Below are 26,955 nucleotides of genomic sequence, written 5' to 3' on the forward strand. Positions count from 1 at the left end.
CTCCTAGGTAGAAAAGGCGCCCAGAGCTGCTGTCCCATCTGACTCACTCTAGTGCTGAGAAGGAAAGGGGAAACAGAGTGAGGCTGAACATTTAAGAGATGGAAAGAAGGACAAAGGAAAAGGTGGATTTTACACAATCCTTAAACTAATCATCTACCAACTTTTCTCAAAAATTACCACGGATTCCAAGAGGGAAGATTTCCAATGTACAATCACACAGACATATCCTAAGCAAACAGGATGAAAGAAAAGGAAACAGAATGGCGCTAAGAGGTATCTCCTCAAAGCTCGGAGGCAAGAAAGTTCTAAAACAGAGAGACGGGAAAAGACTCTACCACAAGTTAAGCTTTGTCAGTGACAAGCCTCTTCTCCATTAGCATTGGGTTTTAGGATGTCTGCAGAGGACACTAGGAATGAAGACTATCATCTTTAAGACAATAAAATGTTTATAAAAATGAAGCAATTTCCAGAGGGCTAAAACATACATCCATTTCAAACAGGTTGAGGCGCCAACATTCTAATTATAGAAAATTTGTCAACATTGCAAAATCACTGTGATATCATCTTTAAACAAACTTGCTTTAAGTAGAGTTATCTAGAACAAAATGATTTTCTAATACTGTTATTTTGACAATTACATACTTTTATAACTTACTAAATTGTGTCTTATCCAGTTTGGTCCTTTTCTTTCAGGTAAAGGAATTGATCACAGCCAACATCTAAAGTTACAAGTACTAAACTTTGGTATTAGAGAATAGGTCAACAACAGCTATTGTTAATGATTAGTTCCAAAGCAATGACACTACCTCGTTTGGCTCAGACAACCAAGTGTTGCTAAGATCAGTGCAAAGCAATATTAAGAGTTTATAAATGTAAGCATTAAGCGTTGTTACTAAATTAATTATTGGACTTGAGACATTTTAAAAAATACATTCAATATAATTCATTTTTCCTTAAGATGATGTTGTTATACGATATTAACGGCACAAAACTACAGAAAAGATGCTTATAGTTCTTGAGGGGAAGGGCCTTGTGTGATTAAATTCAAATGAAATTTAGCGCACAGATTCTGTAATGGTGATAAGCAATAACATGGAAAATTAATAAACCTCACTTGGGCTCCTTGTGCAGCAGAGAAGGGGACAATACGAATCCACATTCTAACACCATGCTACATAAAACCCTTAAAATAACAGTGAGTTTAAAAGCTTGTGCGTAATTGCGTGACAGTAGTCTGAGTACTTTAAAATGAAAATAAATAAACAAAACGCACTTTCTACAGTCCAGTCAAATTAGCTGTTGGCTGACTTTAGAAGATAAGGAGTAGCTTATTAACAAACTCCTTAAGGACACGTTCTCTTGAACTTAGAGTTTTAAAGATAGGGCTCCATGTTGAGTAAGTGCAAATGTTTAATGGCCTAACAGCAATTATTTATCAATACTAAAACTGATATAAGTTAAAATCAATTAGAGAAAAACATATTATCCATCAATATAATAAATTAGAAAATACATCAAAAATTACTATTGCTATGATTTTCAATCACAAAAGCAAGCTCTATAAGCTCTGGGAATTTTCTTGGCAATAATTCTCTGCAACCATGGCATTTCGTTTCCCAGAAGTAAAATTTAAGGGTCTCAACTAAAATAAGGCACGGTCCTCAGGAACCGGGTGACTGCTAGGTAGTTCACAGATTGGTAGTTGTATTTGCCCTCTCTTAGCTATTAAAAAAGGCTAAAAATGATTCAGTGGGGGATGTGTTTCTATGGAATCAAGACTTGCAGCTGTACAGGTTTACACATAGGTGTTAGTTCTTAAGATCTAGCTCCCGTATTTAAAGGAAGGAAAAAAATACTGAGCCTATATTAAAAGACTTCTAGAAGCTCAGACTATTTTTCCCCAGAATTCCATTTAAGAAGTGTGCTTGTATAAAATCATTAAGGTGAATAAAACTAGATTAAAATATATAACATTATCAAACAGGTTAAGGTATATATTGTTATCAAACACTATTATTGTCTGATGTCAGTTGATTACACAAAAGGCTTTTCTTAAATGATTCTGTGTTGTAAAATGCACCTGTACTGTTTTCCTCTCAACCTGCTTCCAGACCACATACTACATGACACCTCTCTCTAACAGCCAAAGTTTCCCATGCCTATACGACAGCTTCGTGAGTCTACTCTAAACAGCCTACATCAGAGTCTATCGCGGGAAAAGATCTGAACATTGGAAAATGTCTTACCCCAGATATGAGAAACACTTTGCAGAAGTCCAAAACCGGTAGAATCTGTAGAAAACTGGCAGCTTCCAGTGTGTCTTGAAGGTTGTCCATATTAAGAGAAAGCTTTGCAGTATAAATGAAATCAATAATTTTCCTTAAACCGACTTTGCTCACACCATGAAGCTTAATGCACATTAAATCTTGTTCTTTCATTCCACCTTAAACAAAAAGACATTCAATTAAACGGAGGTGGATAATTTAATTAAGGTCAAACTCACTTCTGCTGCTAATTAGATGCAAGGAAAATTTTATTCTTTGTAAGCATTCGTGTTAGAGTCAGGCTTCTGCATATTTTACAGTTACAAGAGAGCAGTTAAAAAGGAATATCTCTATACTAAAGGAGGTCGTATGTGATGCAAAGGCTTCCAAAACGTTCTGTCACTTCCTATCTTTTGATGGATTAAAGACTGTATTAGTAGGACCCAGAGTCTCAGATGGCCCATTCAGATACGTGTCTGGAAAAGAAGAGCTGTGAAATACAGGTGGGCGGAAGTATGAAAAAAGTACATCCATTTCCCAAGTTAAAAAAGTGCCACCAACAACCACACGTGCTGGGTGTCTATTCCTTTTGAAACTGTTTCTTGTAAAGACACAGGCGAGAAGGACTGAATCTCACTTTAGAAATAAGAACATTTAAACACGTATTTTTCATATTGTTTTACTGCAGATGCAGAGTTTAAAGAGTCAACCTACCTGTGAACATAGCCTTGAAGTAATCACTAGCAGAGGCCATCATGACTCTGTGCACAGGGAAGGCATCGTCTGTGTCACCCGGCATCAGGGTCACATCACAAAGCAATCCTTCAAGTCGAAGCTGGTCAAAGCCCTACAACAAGAACATGAGTTGTGCCACTAATCGAGGTAAAATGAGTATACAAATCTCTGTGTGCTAAAATTCTGTTTACATATTAATGTGCGTGCAACATGTCTGGTACATAAAGCCAACAGAATAATTACTCAGAAGAAGAAAAAAACTAAACAGCTTACTTGAGATGTGACAACATATATTTAATTCACTGTAGGGAAAAGATAAAATTAAGACTAATTTAGATTAAGAACAAATAAGGAAAGAGTATATAAATTTGCTTATTTAAACAATCATTGGCTTTTACCTTATTATTCACTTATTTATTTATTTTTGTGAGGAAGATTGTCACTGAGCTAACATCTGTGCCAATCTTCCTCTATTTTACATGGGATGCCTCCACAGCGTGGCTTGACAAGCAGTGCTGGGTTCACACCTGGGATCCGAACCTGCGAACCCTGGGCCACTGAAGTGGAGCGTGCAAACTTAACCACTACACCACCAGTCTGGACCTGGCTTTTATCTTATTTTGAAAAAAAAATTATCACGTACACTTGCATTTTCCCATTTGCAGAATTAGGGTGTTATACTAATATTTCTTCCCACAATAATATATTAACAGCCCTTTTATAGTGCTGTCTGAGACACTTTATAGGTTTTTTTTTTGAGAAAGAAAAGTACTAAGCATCTGTATTAGCTGCAAGGTAGGAGCTCCTTTCTACCAGCTAGATTGTTCTATCTCTTTGACAATTAGGAATTGTGTTTTAGATACCCTTATACTCGGTACGTTGCTGCTGCTTGACCAATTATCTTCCAAGTTGCAAGTTTGGAATTTAATTAGCTTTGGAAAAAGGATCCCAGGGAGCCCCAACACGAGACATAATTGTCCCCAAATGCCTAGAGTCTAGTGGAGAATCAAGAGGCTAACAGCCACAGTACAGAAGAGAGGCAGGGCTCTGGGAGAAGCAGGCCTGTTGAGGCGCTTCCACCCACTCCCTTGATGATCCCCACCAATTCAAACAGGCAGTTGTTCCTCTGCTCTATTCTTGGGAGAACGAAACACTTTACATTTATAATAGGCTGGTAAAATGCACAAAAAGGGGATAATACACAATTTAATAATGAGGCTCAAAATGAAGATTTTGGCAAGATTGAGTCTGTAGTTTCAAACATGGAAACGTTATACTATAAAAAAAAATCATGAAGATACTCATACAAATTACTTTCTCATAATATAATGTAATGTAACACAAGAACTAATAGCAAAGCTTATTCTATGCCCTTCATATTTTAATGACCTCAAGTAAAACTTTTATTTAAAAAGTTCTGTTTCACGGATTTATGAAGCAAAAGGCATGACATATTGCTGAATGCAGTTTTAGAAATATTGATCCTACACATATGTATAATATAAACCTCAGCCTAAACATCATCTCATCATAATTTTTAAATTGCTTTTTAAAGAAAATGCCTGAATCTACAGAACTGGAACTTCAAAGATGTAATGTGATCCAGCCACTTTCTCTCTGGAGAGAGAGAGAAATATTTTTAAATATTTATACATTATACATATACTTTAGAACAGCATTATGTATCACACTCTTCTTTCTCCAACAGTGATTGACATATGTTTTTGTTCACAAATATCAAATCTTTCACAAATGCCCCTTCTCCTTTGTAAACACAAACATTATACATCCCCACCCTCGCTATTTTCCACTCGCCATTGCTAAATCATCTGTCCCTGTTATTTAGGAAAGTCGAGGGAAAAAGAGGTGGCAATTTTAGGGGAATATTCTCATGCAGAAGGCAAGAAGTGGCTCTTTGAAGATTTACATATGGAGTCAAGTTGCAGTAAGTTTAAAGTATTGCCTTTCAAATGTAGCTGAGCACTGAGAAGTAAGGAATGCGACCCCTGGGGGTGGGGTGGGATGGTCAAGCAACTGAGAAGGAGGGAACCATCAGCTGAACAGCCGAGGGACCGGCATATTTGAATTCCCCAGTGCTTGGCACACAGTTGGCACTTAATAAATGTTCAATTAATGCAAGAAGAAACAAACCAGATTTCACCCAGAAGCCACCACTCGGAATATATTTTTAAATCATGTAGTCACGTTGGGCAGAACTTTAATTTTGTGACAAGCTAACTAGAAACCAGGAACTTTATTTGTGAAACTTCTCCCAATAATAAGACAGATTGTATCTACAGTGCTTATTTGTGCTAAACTGTAAAGGGTAAGATGAGAGAAGAGGAATCGAACTAGGGTTTGAGGGGAAAAAGTTGGCTCCCAACAGCTTGGCTTTTTTCTCCCTCGGATAAATTTCAGGTTTAAAAAAAATGAAATACATGCTTGTTGTAAAAATATCTAGGGAGATAAATGGAAAACTAAAAGGTCACTTCTACTTCCTAGGAATAACTACTGTTAACAGTGTAGTCCATATACTCCTAGGCCTCCTTCTATACATATACATAATCCACCTTTTGCTTGTCTGTATACAGGGTGTTTTAAAGTGGGACACTATACATACTGTTGTGCATTTTTAAAGTTCACTTGAGCACATAAGATAGACAGCCTTTGTCTCAGTACACACAAATCTATTTCATTCTTTTTAGTGGATGCTTAGTATTCCACAGTGGGGGCATGCTATAAATTATTCATCCATTCACTGAGGTTGTCGCTCGACTTTTACCAGTACAAGAAATGCTACAACGAACCTCCTTATACATATACTTACTCGTGTGAGTAGATCTTTGGGAGAGATTCTTTGACGTGGAACTGTTAGTTTGAAGAATATGTACTTTTAAAGTTTTAATAGTGTAGGGGAGGAAGACATTTCCTCTCCCCAAATGGGGGTTCGTCTGGCCGGAGAACGAATTAAATTCACATGAGACAGAATAGCAAGAGAAAATTAAACAAAGCTTTATGAGGAACCATGGCCCGGGGCCTTTCTTCCCAAAGGAAGAAAGGGCACCGAAGAAGTGGGGTGCACATAGGGGTTATATACCCCCAAACGGGGTGTTTCACATGTGACTGAAATGTCCCTCCCACAATAGTCACAAGATTGCCCTGTCGGCACAGTGCTTGATGGACACAGCAGGTAGTGGTCTGCTGTCTCAGAGGGCGTAGCAGGAGGCTAGTCGATTGTCTGGAACTGGGCAGTCACAGGTGAGCGCAGCAATCAGTTCCTAGCCTAAGGAAAGATGCTTAATCCTTAAAGAAATGCCAACGTTGGGAGGGGGAGGGAAGTCAGTTACAGGAGGTTACCAGACTAGCACAATAAAATGCAGATTTTAAGTCCTTGCCTTTGGTATTGATTAAGAGTTTTTAGAGAGAAGGGCATCTCCTTTCTCCTTCCTGGTACAGAGAGGGAGGCACCTTTTACAGATAGAGATTTACCTTACAAATGTAAATGTGTCCTAAGGAAGGGCAAGTTCCATTCCTCAGAGCCTCCTTCCCTGTCCCAGTTTATCAAAAGCAATCAGCCTCAAATAATCCTGATGCCAAAGAGACATATCTTGGGGTGGCCAATTCCAGGTCCCCACAATAGCTACTGGCAAGTTAAAGCATTTGGTCTATCTTGGAAAATTCATCATACCTTGGGTACTGGCGAAAAAGGGAGATGTCAAGATACCAATGAGGTGAGACTAGGTACTGTATGCCGTCTTACTGTATTTTTATTCATCAAATAATTTTTGAATCTTCTTCTCTAAGGTATATGTAGATAATATCTTTGAAAGGCAATCATGGCTTACTCAGTCAAAAGCAATGATTGTATCCATTCAGTTATTTTCTTCCACTAAAAAAACCCCAAAAACCTACTTGGCTCATTTGCTAGCCCTCCTGTCTTGAAAATATTCCTACAAATATTTTACACTGTGAATTGAATAATGTCAGTAGGCACCATTTCTCCTACTTATTATTCCTTCTTTTTCTCTTTGAAAGAAGGTATGGCTACTACTTCCTGTATCATTGTCTGTGTCATTTCTCCTTTGCTTCGTATTCCGTTAAAACTGCCTGTCGAGGTACATACTCCATCCTCAAAAGCTGGACAGCTCAGCTAAGACACCAGGAGCTTTTACCCTCTTCACAAATTTGATCATTTTGCTTCCCTTTGCACTATCTTAAAAAAAAATCCTCTAACCTTTCTCAGAGTAATCTGGCATCCCAAAACAGAGGAAGCTGTGGCTCCTTAGACTACTTCTAGAACATTCTCAGTATCTTCTATTCTAAGCATGGTTTATCTACCTTCGGTAAATTGTCTGCTTTTGTGAGGTTTTGCATTTATTTTCAGTGCATGTAAAGTAGTTTCCCTTTGTATATATTTCACAACCTTTATTTTCAAATGCATAAATGAATAATCCCACTATCCAGTTCCATATTTACCAATTTTATTCCTGATTATTGCCATCTTTATCCAACTAAGATCTGTCAATTCAGATTGTATTCATACAGATTCTAAATATCTTGTTTGCATCTTGATATCTGTATATCCTAGCTCTGTCTAAAGAGAAAAAAACTAAAGCTCCTTCTACAACATACTTTGTTGTATAGAAGAAGTCATTTCTGTAAAAACTTTTATACTCTAATCTTGTGGAGAATGCACACATTAAAAGAAAAGCAGAAGGATCCACAATTCTCATCTGCATTCTATATATCTAACTTTTGCTTTCATTCTTATAAATCTCTTCCCCTATTTAACTCTAGGAAGACTCTCAAAGGTAACCTGAACACTTAAAATGTGTCCTTTTATTATAAAAGCATCTTCTCCCACCAAATTTGTACTCATTCCTCTTGTCAGAATTCTATAAACTTTGATGTCTATTTTCATATGCTAATCCACTATACACCAATACAGCTCTGATTTATGCAAAATTGCTCAAAGTTTCCAATTAGTCTTTTAGAGTGTATTTAAAATGATTTGTTTCTTTAAACTCAACTTTTTTCTGCCTTAATCCTTATCTTACTTCTCTATTTTTCTATTTCTTCTGGGCCTTGGGTTCCATTTATGAGGGGACTGTCATCTGTTCTCAATTTCTTTACTCTAATATTTCCCTTTACCCCTTATACACCTCCCCATATCTTCTTTTTTTCTTTTTCTTCACATCCCTTTGGGGGAAAAAATAGCATTTAAAAAGGAGTTTTTCTCCTTTCTATACTAAACTTACCCAATGTATCAAAACGTCAAATACTATTAAGTAGAGGGAGGTCACATGTAGTACTCTGAAGAACTGAAACATTTCAAATGAGTTTGAGACATTTTTAAATGGCCATATTAAAACAGAAGAGGATATGCACTGACATCACACAATGAGAATACAGAAACCAGATGAGCTACAAATAATTTATACCAAAAGTTGATTGGATGTCAATAGCTTTCAGATTAAATATAGTTCTCCCTCAGTATCTGCAGGGGATTGGTTCCAGGACAAACACGCACACTCCCACCCCTGCAGACACCAGAACCCACAGACGCTCAAGTCCCTTATATAAAATGGCATAGTATTTGCATTTAACATATGCACATCCTCCTGTATACTTTGTCATCTCTAGATTACTTATAATACCTAATGCAACGTAAATGCTATGTAAATAGTTGTTATACTGTATTGTTAAGGGAATAATGAGAAGAAAAGAAGTCTCATGTATTCAGTACAGACGCAACCACTGTAGGCCTCTAGGGTTGGCTGAATCCGCAAATACAGAACCCGCAGATACAGAGGGTGGACTGCAATGTCACTGTGAAAAAACCTAGATTGAATATCTCAGGTATTAAAAAGCAACCTGAGGGGCTGGCCCGGTGGCACAGTGGTTAAGTGCACACGTTCTACTTCCGTGGCCCGGGGTTCGAGGGTTCGGATCCCGGGTGCGGACATGGCACCGCTTGGCACGCCATGCTGTGGTAGGCGTCCTGTGTATAAAGTGGAGGAAGATGGGCACGGATGTTAGCTCAGGGCCAGTCTTCCTCAGCAAAAAGAGAAGGATTGGCAGCAGTTAGCTCAGGGCTAATCTTCCTCAATAAAAAAAAAAAAAAATCAACCTGATAAGCAAATCTTTCCACTAAGTGCTGCATTGGAAATAACTTACTAGCATATTCTATCTAGTTTTGATCAGTGTAATTTCAAAAAGGAAGTGGAGTAAAAAGGAAATGCATCCTGAGAAGAGCAATAAAATTTATTAATGGAAAATATGTTTTATGAACAAAGATTAAGGAACTCAAGTAGAGAAGGTTAAGGAATGGGTTTACTCCAATATTTAAGTAAATGTAGTGCATTTGATCAAAACAATAACATGGTCCTGATTTTATAAGACTGCTCTTCATTTAATTCAGAGGGCAGAAAAGGAACAGATGCATGTTTAAAGTAAAAGAGAAATAAAAGTTTATGTATAGATTGGATATAAAAGCTTATATTAATATTAAAGTCTGCTTTCATTATATAAATTGCTTAGAGTTTAAAAACTTCTAATGGCTTTCTAATACTGCATTATATCACAATATAAGACTTGAAAGACTTCTCTAATCTGGCCCCAACTCAACTGTTCACTTACTTTTCACTTTTTCCCTAAGTGCTCTGACCCATCTTATCAGGTTGTTGTCCAGACTGTCTCATTGGCAAAACCCAGGCTTATTCTTTTTCTAGTACCTTTATTTATGTCATTATTTTTCATGTAGAATGTCCTTTCTTCAAAGCCTAGTTCAAATTTGACCTCCTTCGTAAAGCTATCTCTAACCAAATCTCTAAAATAATTAGGTGCCGTTCGTCAGGGTCTCACAATTTAGCATTTAATTATATTTTATACATTTCGCTTTCCAGTGAAGATGAAGTAACAGGGACTGAAGTTACCTTACCTCTTGAAACAACTTGAAAACAGACAAAATATATGGGAAAAAAAAGTTTAAGACTGGATGAAGGAGAAAGATCTGTGAAAGATGAGAAACAAGTTAGATGAGCCCCATGATTGCTTATTGCCTGGTTTCCAGATGGAGGTACAGGGAGTGGGAACCAAGGTGAAGCCCAGCATTCTCCCCTGAGTGAGTGCCTAGGGAGGTCAAGGCAGCTAGGTTTGTACAGCAGAACACAAGAGGAGAGATCCGCACAGAGAGAGGACTACCGAGATCTAAAAACAGGCCCCCTCAAGTATTCAGGTGAGTACACTGATAGGTGTATTTGTCCGGGGAAAGAACTACCCAAAAGGAGCATGAGGAGCACTCTTCAAGGCCTCCCAAGGGCTGGGAATAGCTCCTATTCAAACCACAAGAGTGGAAACCTTACAATCCTGGGGCCTGCAGTGGAGTACTCAAAAGGATTTGCCTCAGTACTGGGAAGAAGTTTGCCCTGGAATAAATGCCGCTCTGGTTCCACCTCACAAAGCTTAAAAGTGAATACAAACATGTTAATGATAGCAGAAGAATTGGGGAAGAAAATTGGAATGTAAAGTACTACCAAACTGACAGTGAGTCCTTCAGTTGACCTCCTACTTTTTCCCCAATATACCCCAGCCTGGACTTCAGGCTTCAAGTTACCTGGAGGCAGTCATCCGGGAGCAGAGAAAGCTTGACTTCTGGCTGGAATACCAGGAAAAAAGGATTCTTAAAGCGCAGAAAGAGTGGAGAAAATCCATTGTACTTTTTTTTTCCTCTGCTCTCTTGAACCCCAATCCCCAGGCAATTCCAAGGTAGTAGTGGCGGCAACAGCGACAGTGGCAACAGTGGGGATGGCAAATGCCTAAAGTTCTGAGGGAGAAGAATCTTCCTTTTTGATCAGAGGAGTTGTGATAGTTCCTCTTCAGTGAATACATCTCTGTATTTGGACCAGGATACCAGTTCAGTCCTGGGAGGTATATGGTAGAGCAGGACAAATAAAGCCCCATCTTTCAGGCCAGAGGACCAAAATGAGAGCCCCAGGGAACTGGGAAGTACTGGGGAGATGGTCAAGATGGAGGAGCATGGAAAAGAGACCCCACAAAACTCCATACCACGGAATACTGCTTACCAATAAAGAGGAACAAATTATTGATACACACAACAAACCGGATGGATCTCAAAGATATTAGATGAAGTCAAAGAAGCCAGTCTCAAAAGCTTATAGACTGTATGATGCCATGTATATAATATCCTCAGAAAGACAAAAATACAGTGACAGAAAACAGATCAGTAGTTTCCAGGGTATACAGGTGGGGATGAGTGTGGCCATCAAGGGGTAACAGAGAGTATGTTGGGGTAATGGAACAGTCCTGTATCACAATCGTGGTGTGATTACACAAAACAGTATATTTGTTAAAACTCATAAATGTATAGACCAATAAAAACATCTATTCTACTGTATATTAATTTAAAAATAAAAAAGTCAAAAGACGTCAGAAGATATGGCAAGCTAACAATAATTAAAGGAAAGCTGGCTTGACTATAATATCAGACAAAATATATTTCAAAGCAAAGAATATTTATTATCAATCTGATAAAAGATTGCAGCTTCTTGCTTAAGAAACTAGAAATAGAAGAGCAAATTAAGAGGAGAATGGAAATAATAAAGATCAGAGTGGAGATTAATGAACTATAAAACAGAACAATAAAGAAAAAGCAATAAATCCAAAAAGCTGGTTCTTTGACAAGATCCATACATCTGATAAAACTCTAGCCAGACTGATTAGGGAAAAAAAGAGAAAAAAACACAAATTACCAATAGCAGGATTGAGAGAGGTGATTATTACTACAGATTGTATAGATATTAAAAGGATAATAAAGAAATATGAACAACTGTTTGCCAATAAATTTGACAATTTAGTGAAAATGAACAAATTCTTGGAAAGACACAAGCTACTAAAGATTACTCTTGAAGAAGTAAATAATCTGAATAGCCATATGTCTATTATAAATGTGAATTTTCACCAGTGAATTCTACCAAACATTTAAGGAAGAAATAATACCAATTCTACACAAACATATTCAGAAAATTAAGAGGAGGGAACGCGTCCCAACTCATTCTACAAAGCCAGCATCATCCTAATACCAAAACCAGACAAAGATAATAAAAAATCCCTCATGGGCATAGATGCAAAAGTTCCAAAAATTTTAGCAAATCCAATTTGATAGTACATCGTGACCAAGTGGGGTTTATTCCTGCAATCTATTGTTGCTTTAGCATTCAAAAATCAATCAATATAATTTGCAATGTTTATAGACTAATAAAGAAAAATGATAAGATAATCTCAATAGGTGCAAAAAAGCATTTGACAAAATCCAACATCTATTTCTGATTAAAAAAAAAAACTCTCAGCAAACTAGGAACAGAAAGGAACTTCCTCAAAGCTATAGCTAATATCATATTTTTTTTTTTTAAAGATTTTATTTTTTCCTTTTTCTCCCCAAAGCCCCCCGGTACATAGTTGTATATTCTTTGTTGTGGGTCCTTCTAGTTGTGGCATGTGGGATGCTGCCTCAGCGTGGCTCGATGAGCAGTGCCATGTCCGCACCCAGGGTTCGAACCAACGAAACACTGGGCCGCCTGCAGCAGAGCGCGCGAACTTAACCGCTCGGCCACGGGGCCAGCCCCGCTAATATCATATTTAATGGTCAAAGACTGAATGTTCCCCCTACCAAAATCAGGAACAAAGCAAGAATGTACACTCTAATCACTTCTATTCAACATTTTTCTGGAGTTCCTACCCAGTGCAATAGGGCAAGAAAACAAATCAAAAGGCATCAGATTGTCCTTACTTATAGGCAAAATGATTATCCATGTAGAAAATCCTACGAATCTACAAAAAACTCCCGGAACTAATAAGTTAGTTTATCAAGGTTGCAAGATACAATATCGATAATCAATAACAAACTGTATTACTATATACCAGCAACAAACAGTCAGAAACTGAAATTATGTATTACAGCATATTTGACTCTCAGTTGGTATGTGCTAGTCCTCTCTACACTTCAACACATGCTAAATAACCAAAAACACTCATTCGAAAGAACAGGGTAATAATACACTAAAGTAACATAAAAGGAAAGGTGAAAGACTCTCTTCCAACTTATATCTTAAAGACACACACTCAGTTGGAAGTATTAGAATGCCTATTGTACCCTAACCTAAGTACACAAAGTGCTATTCCCTAGAAAAATTATACATTCATTTCTCTATATTCTAGATGCCATTCAGGAAACTGAAATAAATAAAAAGTACCATTTTAATAAAAACTTCAAAAATCTAGATTATTTGAGGTCTTCTTTTATAAAATATAACTTATCTTAAAATCGTTATGCCTCCCTTTCTTATGTTAACAATACATTTTTAAAGTTGTTTATCTTATGATCATAAAGTTTTAAAATAGGGTACAGTTCATCAATATGACATGATCAGCAACCCAAACGTTTACCTTAGGATAACCATGTCATGAAGTTAGCCCACTGGAAGGCAACACAAGTTAATTTGCATAGGCCCTTGGGATAACCCATTTCTTTAACATTCTATTACGTAGATAATAATTTGAGACTATAAAATGATATCTTTCATTGACTTTACAAGCCAAATTGGACAAAGAATATAAATAGATAAAATGAAGGAAAATATGGAAAGAGTAATCTGGTAGGCACCAATCTTAACATGAGAAAATACCAATTAGGAGCCTAGACATCCAGGGTAGGGAGACATTTTCAAGCTTTGTAGGTTTGAGTAACCAGAGCCAACAATCAAGAAATGATTGTCTCCACCTAGGAAAGCATTCTATAATTAACATATACTGCCATCAGCTAAAACATGGTACTCTAGTTATGGCCTCCTTGTCCTAACAAGGATGCTTCCAACTGGTGGTTAACATTTTTTTCTCTCTGCTTTGTTTGTTTGATTTAGTTTTTTCCAATTTTGGCAGGGGAAGAGAAGAAGGGCAGGCAGGCAGGAAGACATTCTGCATAATTCTGCTATTTCTATTAAGAATAAAATTTTCATTATATCATTCATGCCAAATCATCTTTTAGCCCTTGTTAGTTTATGTTCTTACACTTTTCATTGACTTAGGAAAACAATATTTGTAGACATTATATTTAAAAAGATAATATAGTTTAGAATAAGAGTAGAAGAAATACAAACACAAATTTACAGTCAGAAAACCTGTGTTCAAGTCCTAGTTTTTGTGACTTATTGACTAAATGATTTGGGCAAGCCTCCTAACTTCCCTGAGCTTCAGTTTCTTAATCTATAAAACGGAGACAATGATTCTTGCCTTTTCTACTTCACAATACTGTTTCAAGTATCAGTGAGGCAAGTAAACATGAAAGTGATTTACAACTGCCATCCAAATTCATTTATTCCACAAACAATACCAACAAGAGCAGTGAAAAGCATTGAGTACTTCCCCTGTGCAGGTACTGGACTAGGCTCTTTGTATTAACTCTTTTAATGATAATAATAATGTTAATAACAAATAACAATAATAATAATAATGGACATTTATTAAGCGGTCACCATGTACCCCAGCACTAGATCATAGGCACAGAGAAACAACAAATTAGATCCCGGATCTTGCAGATCTCACTCATAGGTGCTATCAACAAGGGCAAGGAGGGAGGAATAGAGGGAGCCATTAACTGCCTGGGTCAACACAAACTCCAGCTTTAAAAGGCACTGAAAGTAGCTGTCCAGGGAACAGATCCATGGGGAGAAACTGTTTTAAGAAGTCTCACTCTGCAGGATTACTCCGCTGCATAACTGTAGTGGGAAGGACATGAGTTTAGGCCAAAACTGGAATCCTAGTTTTACCCCTTACTGTTTAAGATAGATCATTATGAATAAGTAGGGGTTTTACTAGACAGAAAAAGTAAAGTAAGGGCATTCCAGGGAGAGAGAATGGGTGCAAATACACTGAAGTGTGAAGGAATAATATACGTTTAGAGAATAGTGAAAAATCAGAATTCTTCCAGGCATTTGCCTTGACTATCTGTCCTATTAACTCTACTAAGGTAATGCAGTAGCAAAGATTATATGGTCAAATGGATAAAGTATTGAAGATTGGCAGGGGCCGGCTCCGTGGCCAAGTGGTTGGGTTCATGCACTCCACTGCGGCGGCCCAGGGTTCAGATCCTGAGCGCGGACATGGCACTGCTCATCAGGCCAAGTTGAGACGGCGTCCCACGTCCCACAAGTAGAAGTACCTGCAACTAAGATATACAACTGTGTACAGGGGCTGTTGGGGGAGATACAGCAGAAAAAAAAAAAAAGATTGGCAACAGTTGTTAGCCCAGGTGCCAATCCTTAAAAAAAAAAAAAGAAGAAGAAGAAGATTGGCAGAGTAGTTATGGCAGAAAAACAAGGAACCATAAAACTGAAGGTGCTGGGAGAAAATACTTGTAAAAAATGTATCTGACAAGGGACTTATATCTAGAATATATAAATAACTCTTAAAACTGAATAATAAAAAAATAACAACTAAAATATGGAGAACTGATCTGAATAGACAGTTCTCCAAAGAGGATATATAAATGGCCATAAACACAAATGAAAAGGTGCTCAGTATCATTAGTCATCAGGAAAATACAAATCAAAACCAGGAGATACCACTTCACACTTTCCAGTATGGCTATAATAAAAAAAGACAGATAATACTTGTTGGTGAGACTATGGAAAAATTGGAACCCTCAGACATTGTCAATGGGAATGTAAACTGGTACAGCCACTTTGGAAAACGCTCTGACAGTTGTTCAAAAGATTAAACATAGAATTACTATATGACCCAGCAATTCTACTCTTAGGTATCTATGAAAGATAAATGAAAACATGTCTACACAGACACCTGTACATGAATGTTCATAGCAGAATTATTCATAATAGCCAAAAAGTGGAAACAATCCAAATGTTCATCAATGGATGAATGGATTTTAAAAATGTGGTATATCCATACAATGGAATATTACTCAGTCATGAAAAGGAAAAAAGTACTGATGCACGCTACGTGACTAAATCTTGAAAACACCATGCTAAGTAAAAAAAAGCCAGTCACAAAAGACCACATACTGTATGATTCCATTTATATGAAATCTTCAGAATAGGCAAATCTATAGAGACAGAGAAAAGATTAACAATTGCCTAGAGCTAGGAAAGAGGTTGGGAGTAGATGGGGAGTGACTGCTAATGCATACAACGTAATAATAGAGAAATGAAAATGTTCTGCAATGGATTGCGGTGACATTTGCAAAACCCTGTGAATATACTAAAAAACATTGAAGAGTACACTTTAAATGGGTGAGTTATATGGTAGATAAATTCTACCTCCCTAAAGCTGTTACTTTTTAAAAAGTGAAGGTGCTAGGAAGGGTGTGATTCAATTAATTCCCCTAGGATGGGGTAGCAAAAGATGTTAACAACCTAGGATAATAGGCGAAGTCAAAAGATGGAAGTTTTCCATGGGAAGTAACCATGGCTGTAGTAGTAGCAAAGGAGTGAGGAAAATGAAATAATCCTTGATTTTACCAATTACTACTTAGGCAAACCCTGGTTCATCTTCCTTACTTGAGTAAAAGTAATTTGCACTGCTAACGCCATCACGGATTCTCCTGGGATTTGCTCAAGGTTCTAGGAATCCAAGCCTATTAGTTACAAAAATTCTTTCTAGGGACTTTGTTTGACAGCTCAGTTTGTTGAAGCCTATTTAATGGAGACAACTAATCTGCTAGAGCAGATCAAGCCAACCAGATGGACGCCTTATTTGGCATACCCGTCGCTTCTGATCAGCTACATTTCCTCTGACGCCTTCCCTGTTTGGCTCAAATGAAAGGGAAATAAATGGATATTTATTAGGCACCTTACTTTCCCATGAATTGTCACATTTAATCCTCACATCTCTTACCCATATTACAGATAAGGAAACTGGCCCAGAGAGGGTAAGATAAAAGACTTTGCCAAAGTCACATAACTAGCCGGTAAGTGGTAAAACTGATTCCAGTTTTGGCCTAAACTCACGCCCTTTCCACTACAGTTATGCAGTGGGGCAATCCTGCAGAGTGAAACTTCTTAGAACAGTTTCTCCCCAGGGATCTGCTCCCCTGACAGCTACTTTCAATGCCTTTTGAAACTAGAGTTTGTATGATTGCTAATTTTAAAACAATGATAACATTTACACATTAAACACTTCTCTAGCTTGTTCCCATCACAACTACACACGTAAGATTAGGTACAAAAACAAAGTCCATGTTGGTGTGTGTACTTAAAAACCTCAGTTTGTGAGAACATAATTTTTAATAGACTTTTAAAGAGACATCCAAAGTTCTTCAATAGAAATATAGAGTGGTAGCTCTACGCCACCACGGAAAATATTATAATAACATTAACTAATCAGTTGAAGAAAGATCATCCTCACTTAATACAACTCTCATGTTCCTTTCACATCACTGTTCCCACCACCAGCCTGGACCGACAGAGGCTGAGCTAAAACGTGACAGAGCTGGGGGTTCTAAGACCCAGCTACACTTGTTTAGTCAACCATTATGTTTTTTAAATTACACAGGCTATACATAAATATATTTCAATTGTAAAAAAAATTAAACAGTGCAGCAAAAAGTGTAAGACATCATTCACCAGCCTCCCTAATGTTTCCAGACCTTTTGCTATGCATTTATATTCATGTATATGTATACACATTGTATATTTTTTCTACAAATAGGCAGGATTATACAATATATAGTGCCCTGTTACTTCTCTTAACAGCTTTATTGAGATATAACTAACATACCACACAGTTCACCCATTAAAGTGTACAATTCAGTGTTTTTTGGTATATTCACAGATAATATGTGCAATCATCTCCACAGCCAATTTTAGGATATTTTCATCACCTCAAAAAGAAACTCGTACCCTTTAGCTATCATCCTTGTATCCTCTCATTTTCTCCAACCCTGAACAACCACTAGTCTACGTTCTGTCTCTATGGATTTCCCTATTCTGGATGTTTCATATGAATGGAATCAAGAAATGCAGTCTTTATAACTAGCTTCTTTCACTTAGCATCAGGTTTTCAAGGTTAATGCATGTTGTCCATGTGGCAGTACTTCATTCCTTTATAGAGCTGAATAACATTCCATTGTGTGGATATGCCACATTTGTCCTGTTACTTTTTTGATTGAATACATTCTTTCCATTCAATACACACAGATCTATCTCACTCTTTTGAGTGACTGCACAGTATTACATAGTTTTGATGCAACATAATTTATGTAACCATTTCCCTATTGATGGATATATAAGGTATTTCCAGTCTTTTTCCATTATAACAATAACTTATCTCCACTTAATATAGAGGGAGGAAGGGAGAGGCCATCTCTCTTGATGGAAGAAGGACGCTGCGTCTAGAACAGCGGTTCTGAAAGCATCTTCCCTGGACCTGCAGCAAGCTGGGAACTTGTTAGAAATGCACTTTTCTGGGCCCCACCCCCAGAGTTTTTGATTCAGAAACTCTCAGTGTTTTAATAACCCTCCTCCTTGTGATTCTGATCCACGTTAAAATTTGAGGACCACTGCTCTAAACGACTGCAGTGGCTGTCATTATTTGGTTTAAAGTATTTTTAAAAATCTAGGAGGACCACAAAAATCGGCTTTAACACGTGACTATGGCCATGGATAGCACAGGAGTATAGTGGAGGGGTAAGTGGGTTTCTTTACTTTTCCTTAGAGAGAGTACTTTAATATAACAAAAAACCTCTTCCTCTCATGCTTTTCCTAACTGCTTGATGCCCTCATTCTCTCCTCTTATAGCCCTGAAAAACCAACAATGAAACCATTTACATAGAATTAAGATGTGGGCAGATGGAAAGCTTTTCCTTCCTGACCCTTACATATTTATTGATGATACCCACAGGACAGTGACCCATAAAACCCAGCTCCCATTAGAAATGGAAACACTGGGAAAATGAGACTTCAGTGAATCACAAATGGGAACTAGAAGACAATTTAGAGATCTGCTGGTCAAGGGTCATATTTTAGAGAGAAGAAAAATGAAGCACACAGAAATTACATCACACAGCAAGGCCACACAGCAAATAAAAGCCTCTTCTCTCGCTATGCTACATGCTAGACTGTACACTATCCACTACCTACTTCTTTAGGATAATGGTTCCTATCAGGGATATGCATGAAATTCACCTGAGGAGATTTCTTTTAAAAAATATATTTTAAAAGATTTATTTTCCTTATTTTACTAAGCAAAGAAGATTGATAGAATTTAACTATATCTATAAGAAATTTATGGACATCCACTATTATACTGTTCTCTAATTCAGCAACACCCACAGAGGTCAGGGAGTGGCCACCACAGTCAGGGGTACATGGACTGCTTATCGCCAGGTTAAATAGCTCGACAGTGCAATTTTTGCGTGCTCTTTCGGCTTCCTACTGTTCTTCTGTCCTCTCCTCTGATGTCAGCTATTACTTCTTACATCTCTCAGTGTGTTTGCATCCAGCAGTCCTCACTGCTACTCCAGCACCTAATATTGCCAATGTGAATTGAGACACCAAATAAATATGATCTTAGGACTATGATAAAGGTGATGGTAAAATAGGTTGTGAGTGAAGAACTCGAAAATTTAGTGTAGGCACTTTCTGATATTTACATTGGCTGAGACGTAATGGAAAGTCAGTGCTGCCAGGTACAATATTCTATAAGAAAGTGGCATGACAGCAAGACCTCCTTTACACAAACAAAACAAAGAATGAACTCTGGGGATTTTTTTTTTTTATGCAGCTGTCCCCTTAAAGCTTCTCCTCTGGTGTTTGTTTGCTTTTTTTGAATTAACAAACTTTATTTTTTTAGAGCTGTTTTAGGTTCACAGCAAACTTGAGCAGAAAGTACAGAGTTCGCATGTATACCCTGTCCACACACACATACGACCTCCCCCACTATCGACACACAAAAACTCCAGGTGGTTTTTAAAGCTATGTAAATACTACAAAAGGGACAACTTAGATTACCTGTAACACCACAGAACTGTGGGTATTGCTGGTAAAGATGCGTGTAGCTCCTGCCTTGGAAGACTGCAAATGGGATGAGAGGCCCATTTCGCTGCTTCCAAGGGACAATTTCATGTGTTGGTCTTCCTCTTCCACTAGAGATCTGAAAATATTTTAAAATGAGAAAGAAAGGCAAATTAAAACGTCATACAATTCACAATAATGAAACTACACAGAGAAACAGTCACTGGTGCCAATCATCTCACTATGGAATACGCTGAATTTAGTTGCACTGTATTTTAGGCTCATAGCATTTTAGATCATAGAAGAAATATACATGTATATGTAAAAAGCTTTCCAAAGTCAGAAAAGATAAATGAGAACTGAGAAATTAACCTAAAAGCTAGTTCAAAACTGTAATCATGAAGGGTTTTTTTTAGCACCAGAGTAATTGCTTTTGGCATTTCACTGTTTAGGGAGCAATACAATCAAATTGTGTTATTCACAGTTAAAATTAATCTGGAATACCTACTTTTAGAAAGAGAAAAATAATATCTATCATTTATTGAACAGTCATTATGTAGCAGGTAATTGCCAAGAAATTTACACACACGATCTCATAATCCTTAAAACAATCCATTGCAATAAGTACTATTATTATCTCCTTTTTACTAAGGATAAGGAAAATGAGCTACAGAAAGGTTAAAAATAACTTACCTAAGGTCACAAAGGTATTAAAGTGCTTGGGCCAGGATTTGAATCTAAGTCTTGTCTGATTCCAAACTCCAAACACCCCATTAATAGAAGTCAAAGATTAAGTGTGATATATGAATACATTACTTCCTCTTCTGTTGTTAGTTATAGTTCTAATCAACCCCAAGTGAACAAAAAATTTTACCCAGGAAATAATTTCATTTTCTAGCATTATCCCTCGCTTATTGGTTTGGGATTATTTAGCTAAACAGCTACAGTCTTGAGGTATTTCCATCGTTTCAAAGAAATGAATAATAGAAATAATAAATATAAGCTATGCTCATGTATATATTACATTAGTAATTTTTCAGAGACCATAATAAGGATTGGAGAACCTGTATTCAACAGGCCAGGTAGTTTCACAAAGAACATGGCAAAATATTTAATAGTTAAAAGGCCTCAGTTAGGTTACACTAAAAAAATAACCATCATGGTACAACCTTGCATTATTCCTTAGACTAGGCGGGCCTGTGTTTCCTTAGGAATACGTTGCTAAAATTGTCTCTGAATCATCTGCCCAAGAGCAGGGAGTCCATGGCTCTGAATGGATCTGTGCATTCATGATGTAGACTGCTAAAGCGGGCTTTAGGAAAGGAGGAGGGAGAATGGATTTTCAAGTGCTAGAACTCTGTATTTTTCCTATTTATCTGTAACTTCTTAAATGTTGAATTATTTGTTTTTCTAAGTCTGGGCTACCTAATACCATAAAAATTTCACTTTTTTTTTCCTACCATACCTATAATCTAAGTTGATCAGTTTTAACAAGAAAAAAGTATTAAGACTATACCATACTTTTAATAAAGATCCTGCTTTTTGAATACTGACACCAACCAAATGGCTTTAAATTCTGCAATAATCAGCAAAAATTCTGGCCTTAAGGGTGACATCAATTCTTCTTAATGATATTAGCACCATAGTATAACAAAAAATGAATTAATAATATACAACCAAGTTTTATTCAATTCTCATGGAAATTTAATAAAGAAGAGAATAATTTAAATAAGACTTTAACAAGAATAAAAGAAAATGAATATAGCTTTTCACTGGTTTCAGAAATAGCTTTGAGAAGAATTAAATTATATACATGATATGTAGGATACATACACTCACACATACTTTTAAACAGCTTTTGCAGAGACACTAAAAATTACAGAATCAATTGGAAAAGTGAGAAATGGACTGATGGTGATTGGTATCACGACCAGAAAATTTCCATTCATCCACAATTACTTTAATGGGATATTCAAGCAGAATGTTTTATTAGTTTCCGTATTCCCTGCATAGAGCCTGGCTCATGAGAGGTTTAATATATGTCATCTGAATGAATACAGAATCTCATTTCTGCGGATCATTCCAAAGACATTTCTTTATCATGCAGTGCTGTAAATGACCATCAATTATCATTTTTATAAAACCACAGATGTAAAAGGGACAGGAGTAAAGCTGAAACCACATTGCCCCTAAGACATATCCTAGAAATTCCCTTTTTTGAATAAACTACAAATAACAACTTGTTTACTTGTTATTTGTCTCTTGCTCTTCAAATTGAAAAGCAGAATGTGCAAATGCAGCCCTTTCTCGGCAAGATAATATGGCCGGCTTTCTAATTAATTACTTCCAAACCTGAAGAAGCCTTCAGTAAAGTCATCTTCTTTATGACTTTTATCAACATCTTTTGACTTTTTAACATTCAGAACACTCCCTATTATTTCTGCATCAGTAACAGTACATGATGCCATGTCAACCTTCTGAGCAGATTCAATGTTCTCTTCTATGTCCTTTTCATTAAGTTTATTGACTGGATGTGAAGAGCAGTGGTCTCCAGCACTGCAGGGAGGTGAAGCCTCTCTGCAAAGCCTAGGCCACCATTATAACCAACCAGCCTTAAAGGAAAGATTATCTGAGTAATTCCAAAACTAAATAACATTTTTTTAATCTTATCTTTTTTCAAGTCATAAGGTTAAAAGCAATAGAAAGACCAGTGGGGCAGGGGGACCAGGCCGATTTTGCCTCCCCCCTTCCCCACATTTGGCAATGTCTGGAGACATTTTTCATTGTTGCAAGGGGGAGGAGGCGAGGGGAGGGCTACTGTCATCCAGTGGGATGCTGCTAAACATCCTATGAAGCACAGGAGGGTTCTCCACGTTAAAGATGTACTCAGGCAAAAACGTCACAAGTGCCAAGGTTGAGAAACCCTGATCTAGAAGGATGAAGCCCTTCAGGAAAATTTTTCTAAAGCAGTTTCCTGTTCTAAATAACTTCCCAGGCTGAGGGTTGACTCCATGAGGTAGTGCTGGCAGTCAGAAACCTAGTAGGATTATTAATTACTACTAACTCTTCCAACACTAGCTAACACTAAAATACCTCTGCTCTCTTCCAGCCCATCCATTTGAAAAATCAAGTGTTTATAGTAGATAAGTAGATAATAGCTCTGAAGTTTATAAGACAGTTATGCAGGAAACCTTTTGTTCTATGTAAACTCATTAAGAATAATAATTTCTTAATTCTGCTTAAAAGAATTGTTATTTGGATTCACTTTTACAGGCTAACTTAGAATTAAGTAAATCCTGCCCAAATAGTCCCAATTCATCAACACTATAAAATTATTCATGGGAGAGATTGTGTTCATCAATTTTCTGTCTAAAAATCAAATCTTCTTCCTACAATGTCTGTATATTGCTACCATGCCACTCCCACCCACCCTACTACCACTGGACGCATCTTATTTTCTAAACAATGACCAGCCAGAGCACAAAAGCAATCTTTCACAAAGTATACATGAATCAGTCAACTGTGCTTGCTCAAAGAGAACAATTACTTTTTTGAAGAGCATTGGGGTAGAGATAGAGGCACTATCTGATCGTTTTACTGAAAGCATTGCAAAGGTGGTCAAGCTGAACACACACACACCGTAGCATTTCTTTGCACTGCCATTTGAAGACAAAGGAAAGAGAAAGTCTAAGTAATTGTCACGTGTTCACAGGGTGATGCTAACATTATAATCTCACCTCAAAAACTTCAATAATTTAAAAATTACCTCATGGGAAACGTGTAAATGATATGAGCACACACTTCACGAAGAAATAAGTACAAATGGTTAACAGAAAAATGTTCAACTTCATTAGTATTCCAGAATACGCACATTAAAGCAAAGATTCCATCTTTAAATCTATAAACCTATGAAAGGTAGTGTGGAAAATGTACTCTTAAAATTGCTAGTACAAACATGTATTGAGCCCCTGCCATCTGCATGGCACTGTTCACCCAAACGGATTTTTTAATGGGAATTTAAAGATCATCAAGTGTACAATATTTTTTTCTTTTTGTACTTAACACCATAATAAAGGATTGTGTCTTACATGTAGCACCTGCTAGGTGGGCTGCAGTAAGAGTGCTCTGCCAATGTGGTTCAAGTATGTTTTCTACAATGAACAATTCTGTAGAGGTCACGGTCTGAGAGGCATTCCATAAAGAACCGTATTCTCTTAGAATTCACTACAGCAATCTTGTTTGTTAGTATGCTATATGGGGAAGGGAGGGGGTTCACAATTGCTTCATTTGGCTCCAAAGTCTCACAGAGTCTTCCAATACTCATCAATTTCCATACCAAAAAAAATTTCCCCAAAACCCACTGAAATGAGTGCTTTTGTGTTTAAAAAATGAGGTGTCGACTGGACGAATTATGAAATGTGCATCTCAATTGGTTTCTATCATTGCAAGCACCAGTTCATGTTATACAGAAAGCCAGGTGAGGTCAAATTTTATCATCAAGAAAGAGGGGACATTTTAGTGCTTTTTGAAATTCTTAGCACGAAAACACGAAACACTTGACTTTCCTTGGTGGAGAAGCTATATGTGGAAGCCCATACGCTGGCATGTTAATGTCTTGCTCACACCAAATGAAGAACAGCACATTAACAATGCTATGAATAAAAGATGCTATAGGATATATGCACTTGCAGAAAAAAGTACTGCCCAAGACTATCAGAACAGTTGTCCAATTGTTCTCTTTATTTTCTTGTACTATTTTTAATTTCTGAAGGGAAAAAAAAATAAATGAGTCTCAGAAAAGCTAGAAAGGTAAAAACACATGAACAACACAACTTTTCTCTATTTAGTTCCCAATTAGTTTCATCAGACTTTTTTTTCTTGCGACCATGACATTACAAAGAGGTTAAAGCTAATAATGCATTCTAATAAAATAATTCCACTGTAACAAAAGAATAGGGGTTTCTGAGTTAGTGTCAAAAGTATTATACAAATTTTGCAATTTCCCAGAGCAATAGTATTATCCTAAGTGAAAGTCAGTGCCAGTGGGTTGGTATGCACAAACCAAAAAGGGAAGCCATGAATGGGATAATAATACAACAAATCGGGCGGCTTCATCAAGGCGCTGACTCGCTTTCCACCACCCGTCCCCCAGAAAAATAAAAGACATATTTCTCACACTCACAATTTAAAAAGAAAGTCAAGAAAAAGGTTTTCTTCAAAGCAGTATTCCCCCTCCATTTGTTTTTCTGCTCGGAAACAAAGAAGTGTCTGCTGGCAACAGCACTTGCTAAATGAAACATTTCTTGCGATAAAGTTGCATGGCAGGTGGAGGAGAAATTTGGCCACCTGTTCTCATACTCATTTGAATTTGAGTGCTGAATCTGTCAAGGTATCTCCTTCCACCCTTGAGAAATAAATTAAAAAGCTAAGATGGTAGAAGTCATTTCCCATTGATTTTTCTATAGATTCAAAGTATGCACAGTGCCTTGAATTCTAAAGATATTAATAACCTTCCTGCCTCACAAAATGCAGAATCTTAGCTCTCCTTCTTCACCCCACCCAAACAAACTGAATGATCCACACATACACATCCCGTCTCTCTCTCACTCAGCTTCCGTTAAGAAAAAAATGAGGGAAAGCGTTTTTTACAAAATCAGAAAGAAAATTCCCAACTCATGAAGTAAGTTAATATGTATAATAAGCCTGGTATTTTCATTAAAAGAAAGAATAAAAACCTTAAAACTTAAAATATTGAAAGATATGTCCCAACTAAAATGTCACTTACAGTATCATTAGACAAGGAAATTATAAATATCATAGCAACTTCTCTTAATAACGTATAAATTAATGGCTGTTTTAAGAAACTATGGAAAATATATCTCCTTAATGAGGTGTTTGCCTGAAAGGAATCAAGAAAGATAAAGCTTGGTTAGGTATTTGTATTATTTAATGAGATAAATACAAGTATATTATTGTCAACTCACAATGAATTTGCTAAAGGAAATCTTTAGCATAGATGATATAAAATGGTTGCTAATCTTTCAAGGCTTTCTTTTCTGCTGCAGCAATACCAGAGTCCACAAAAGAGAAAAAAAAGTTCAAAGTGATAGGGTCAGACTGTAAAATGATTTTCCAAAGTAAAGAAGCTCCTTAATATGTATATGTCTGTCACATTTAAAATGAAATCACATTAATAAATAGCTGATGTCAGTTTTAATATAGGAATAAGATCATCTACCCAACACCTGCTGTGTACTAGGCATTGTGCCAGACAAGTTCTCTATGCTACTTAATCCTCATAACAATCCCATTTTAAAGACAGGAAACTGAAGCTCAGAGAGTTTAAGGTCTCACTGTGAATCTGCTAACAACGATTTGAACTTGAGTCTGATTCCAGAGCCCACACCGTTCCCATTATGCCAAGCTTAAGAAATGAAAAGTAGCAGAGTAGAGGCCATAAAGCAATTGACATTTCAATGCTTAATTTATAAATACAAGGAGCAACTCAGAGAGACACATTCTGTTATGGCAAGTAATTTTCTGGTTGAATTAATTCAGTCTAAAATTACCCACTTCTACCACTACATCCATGAAAACAATACAAATGCTAAAAATCTCTTGTGCCATTTTCCTAACACATATGGGGTAAGGAGGTAGCATATCCTAGGATATAACCCAGATCAAACTTAGGGAGAACTTTACATTACTGATATCAACATTTAAAAGAACAGATTCTGAATTCCAAACCCACCCATCACAGTCACAGAAATAGCACTATGACACAGATGAGGGAATTGGGCTAAACAAATGAAATGACAAATGATACTCCATTAGATAACTAGAACAGGACGAAAGTTAATTATGCAAACTGTAATGTATTTGCACTGAATATCTCAATCCTGTCCCTGAAAAAC

General features: G+C 36.9%; 1 protein-coding gene across 11 annotated transcripts in view; it reads right to left on the minus strand.

Moving 5' to 3' along the window:
• Positions 1–26,955, minus strand: part of KLHL13 (kelch like family member 13) — a 252,617-nt gene that overhangs the window by 16,586 nt on the left and 209,076 nt on the right. For all 11 annotated transcript variants that reach the window (XM_070502766.1, XM_014831782.3, XM_044763153.2 and 8 more), the window contains 3 exons: positions 20,039–20,180; positions 2,979–3,111; positions 2,247–2,443 (listed from right to left, as the gene is read on the minus strand). In XM_070502766.1, coding sequence (XP_070358867.1) covers positions 2,247–2,443; positions 2,979–3,111; positions 20,039–20,180 — 472 coding nt within the window. The remainder of the gene's footprint in view (positions 1–2,246; positions 2,444–2,978; positions 3,112–20,038; positions 20,181–26,955) is intronic.

Source organism: Equus asinus, chromosome X, assembly GCF_041296235.1.
Source record: "Equus asinus isolate D_3611 breed Donkey chromosome X, EquAss-T2T_v2, whole genome shotgun sequence".
Taxonomy (NCBI): domain Eukaryota; kingdom Metazoa; phylum Chordata; class Mammalia; order Perissodactyla; family Equidae; genus Equus; species Equus asinus.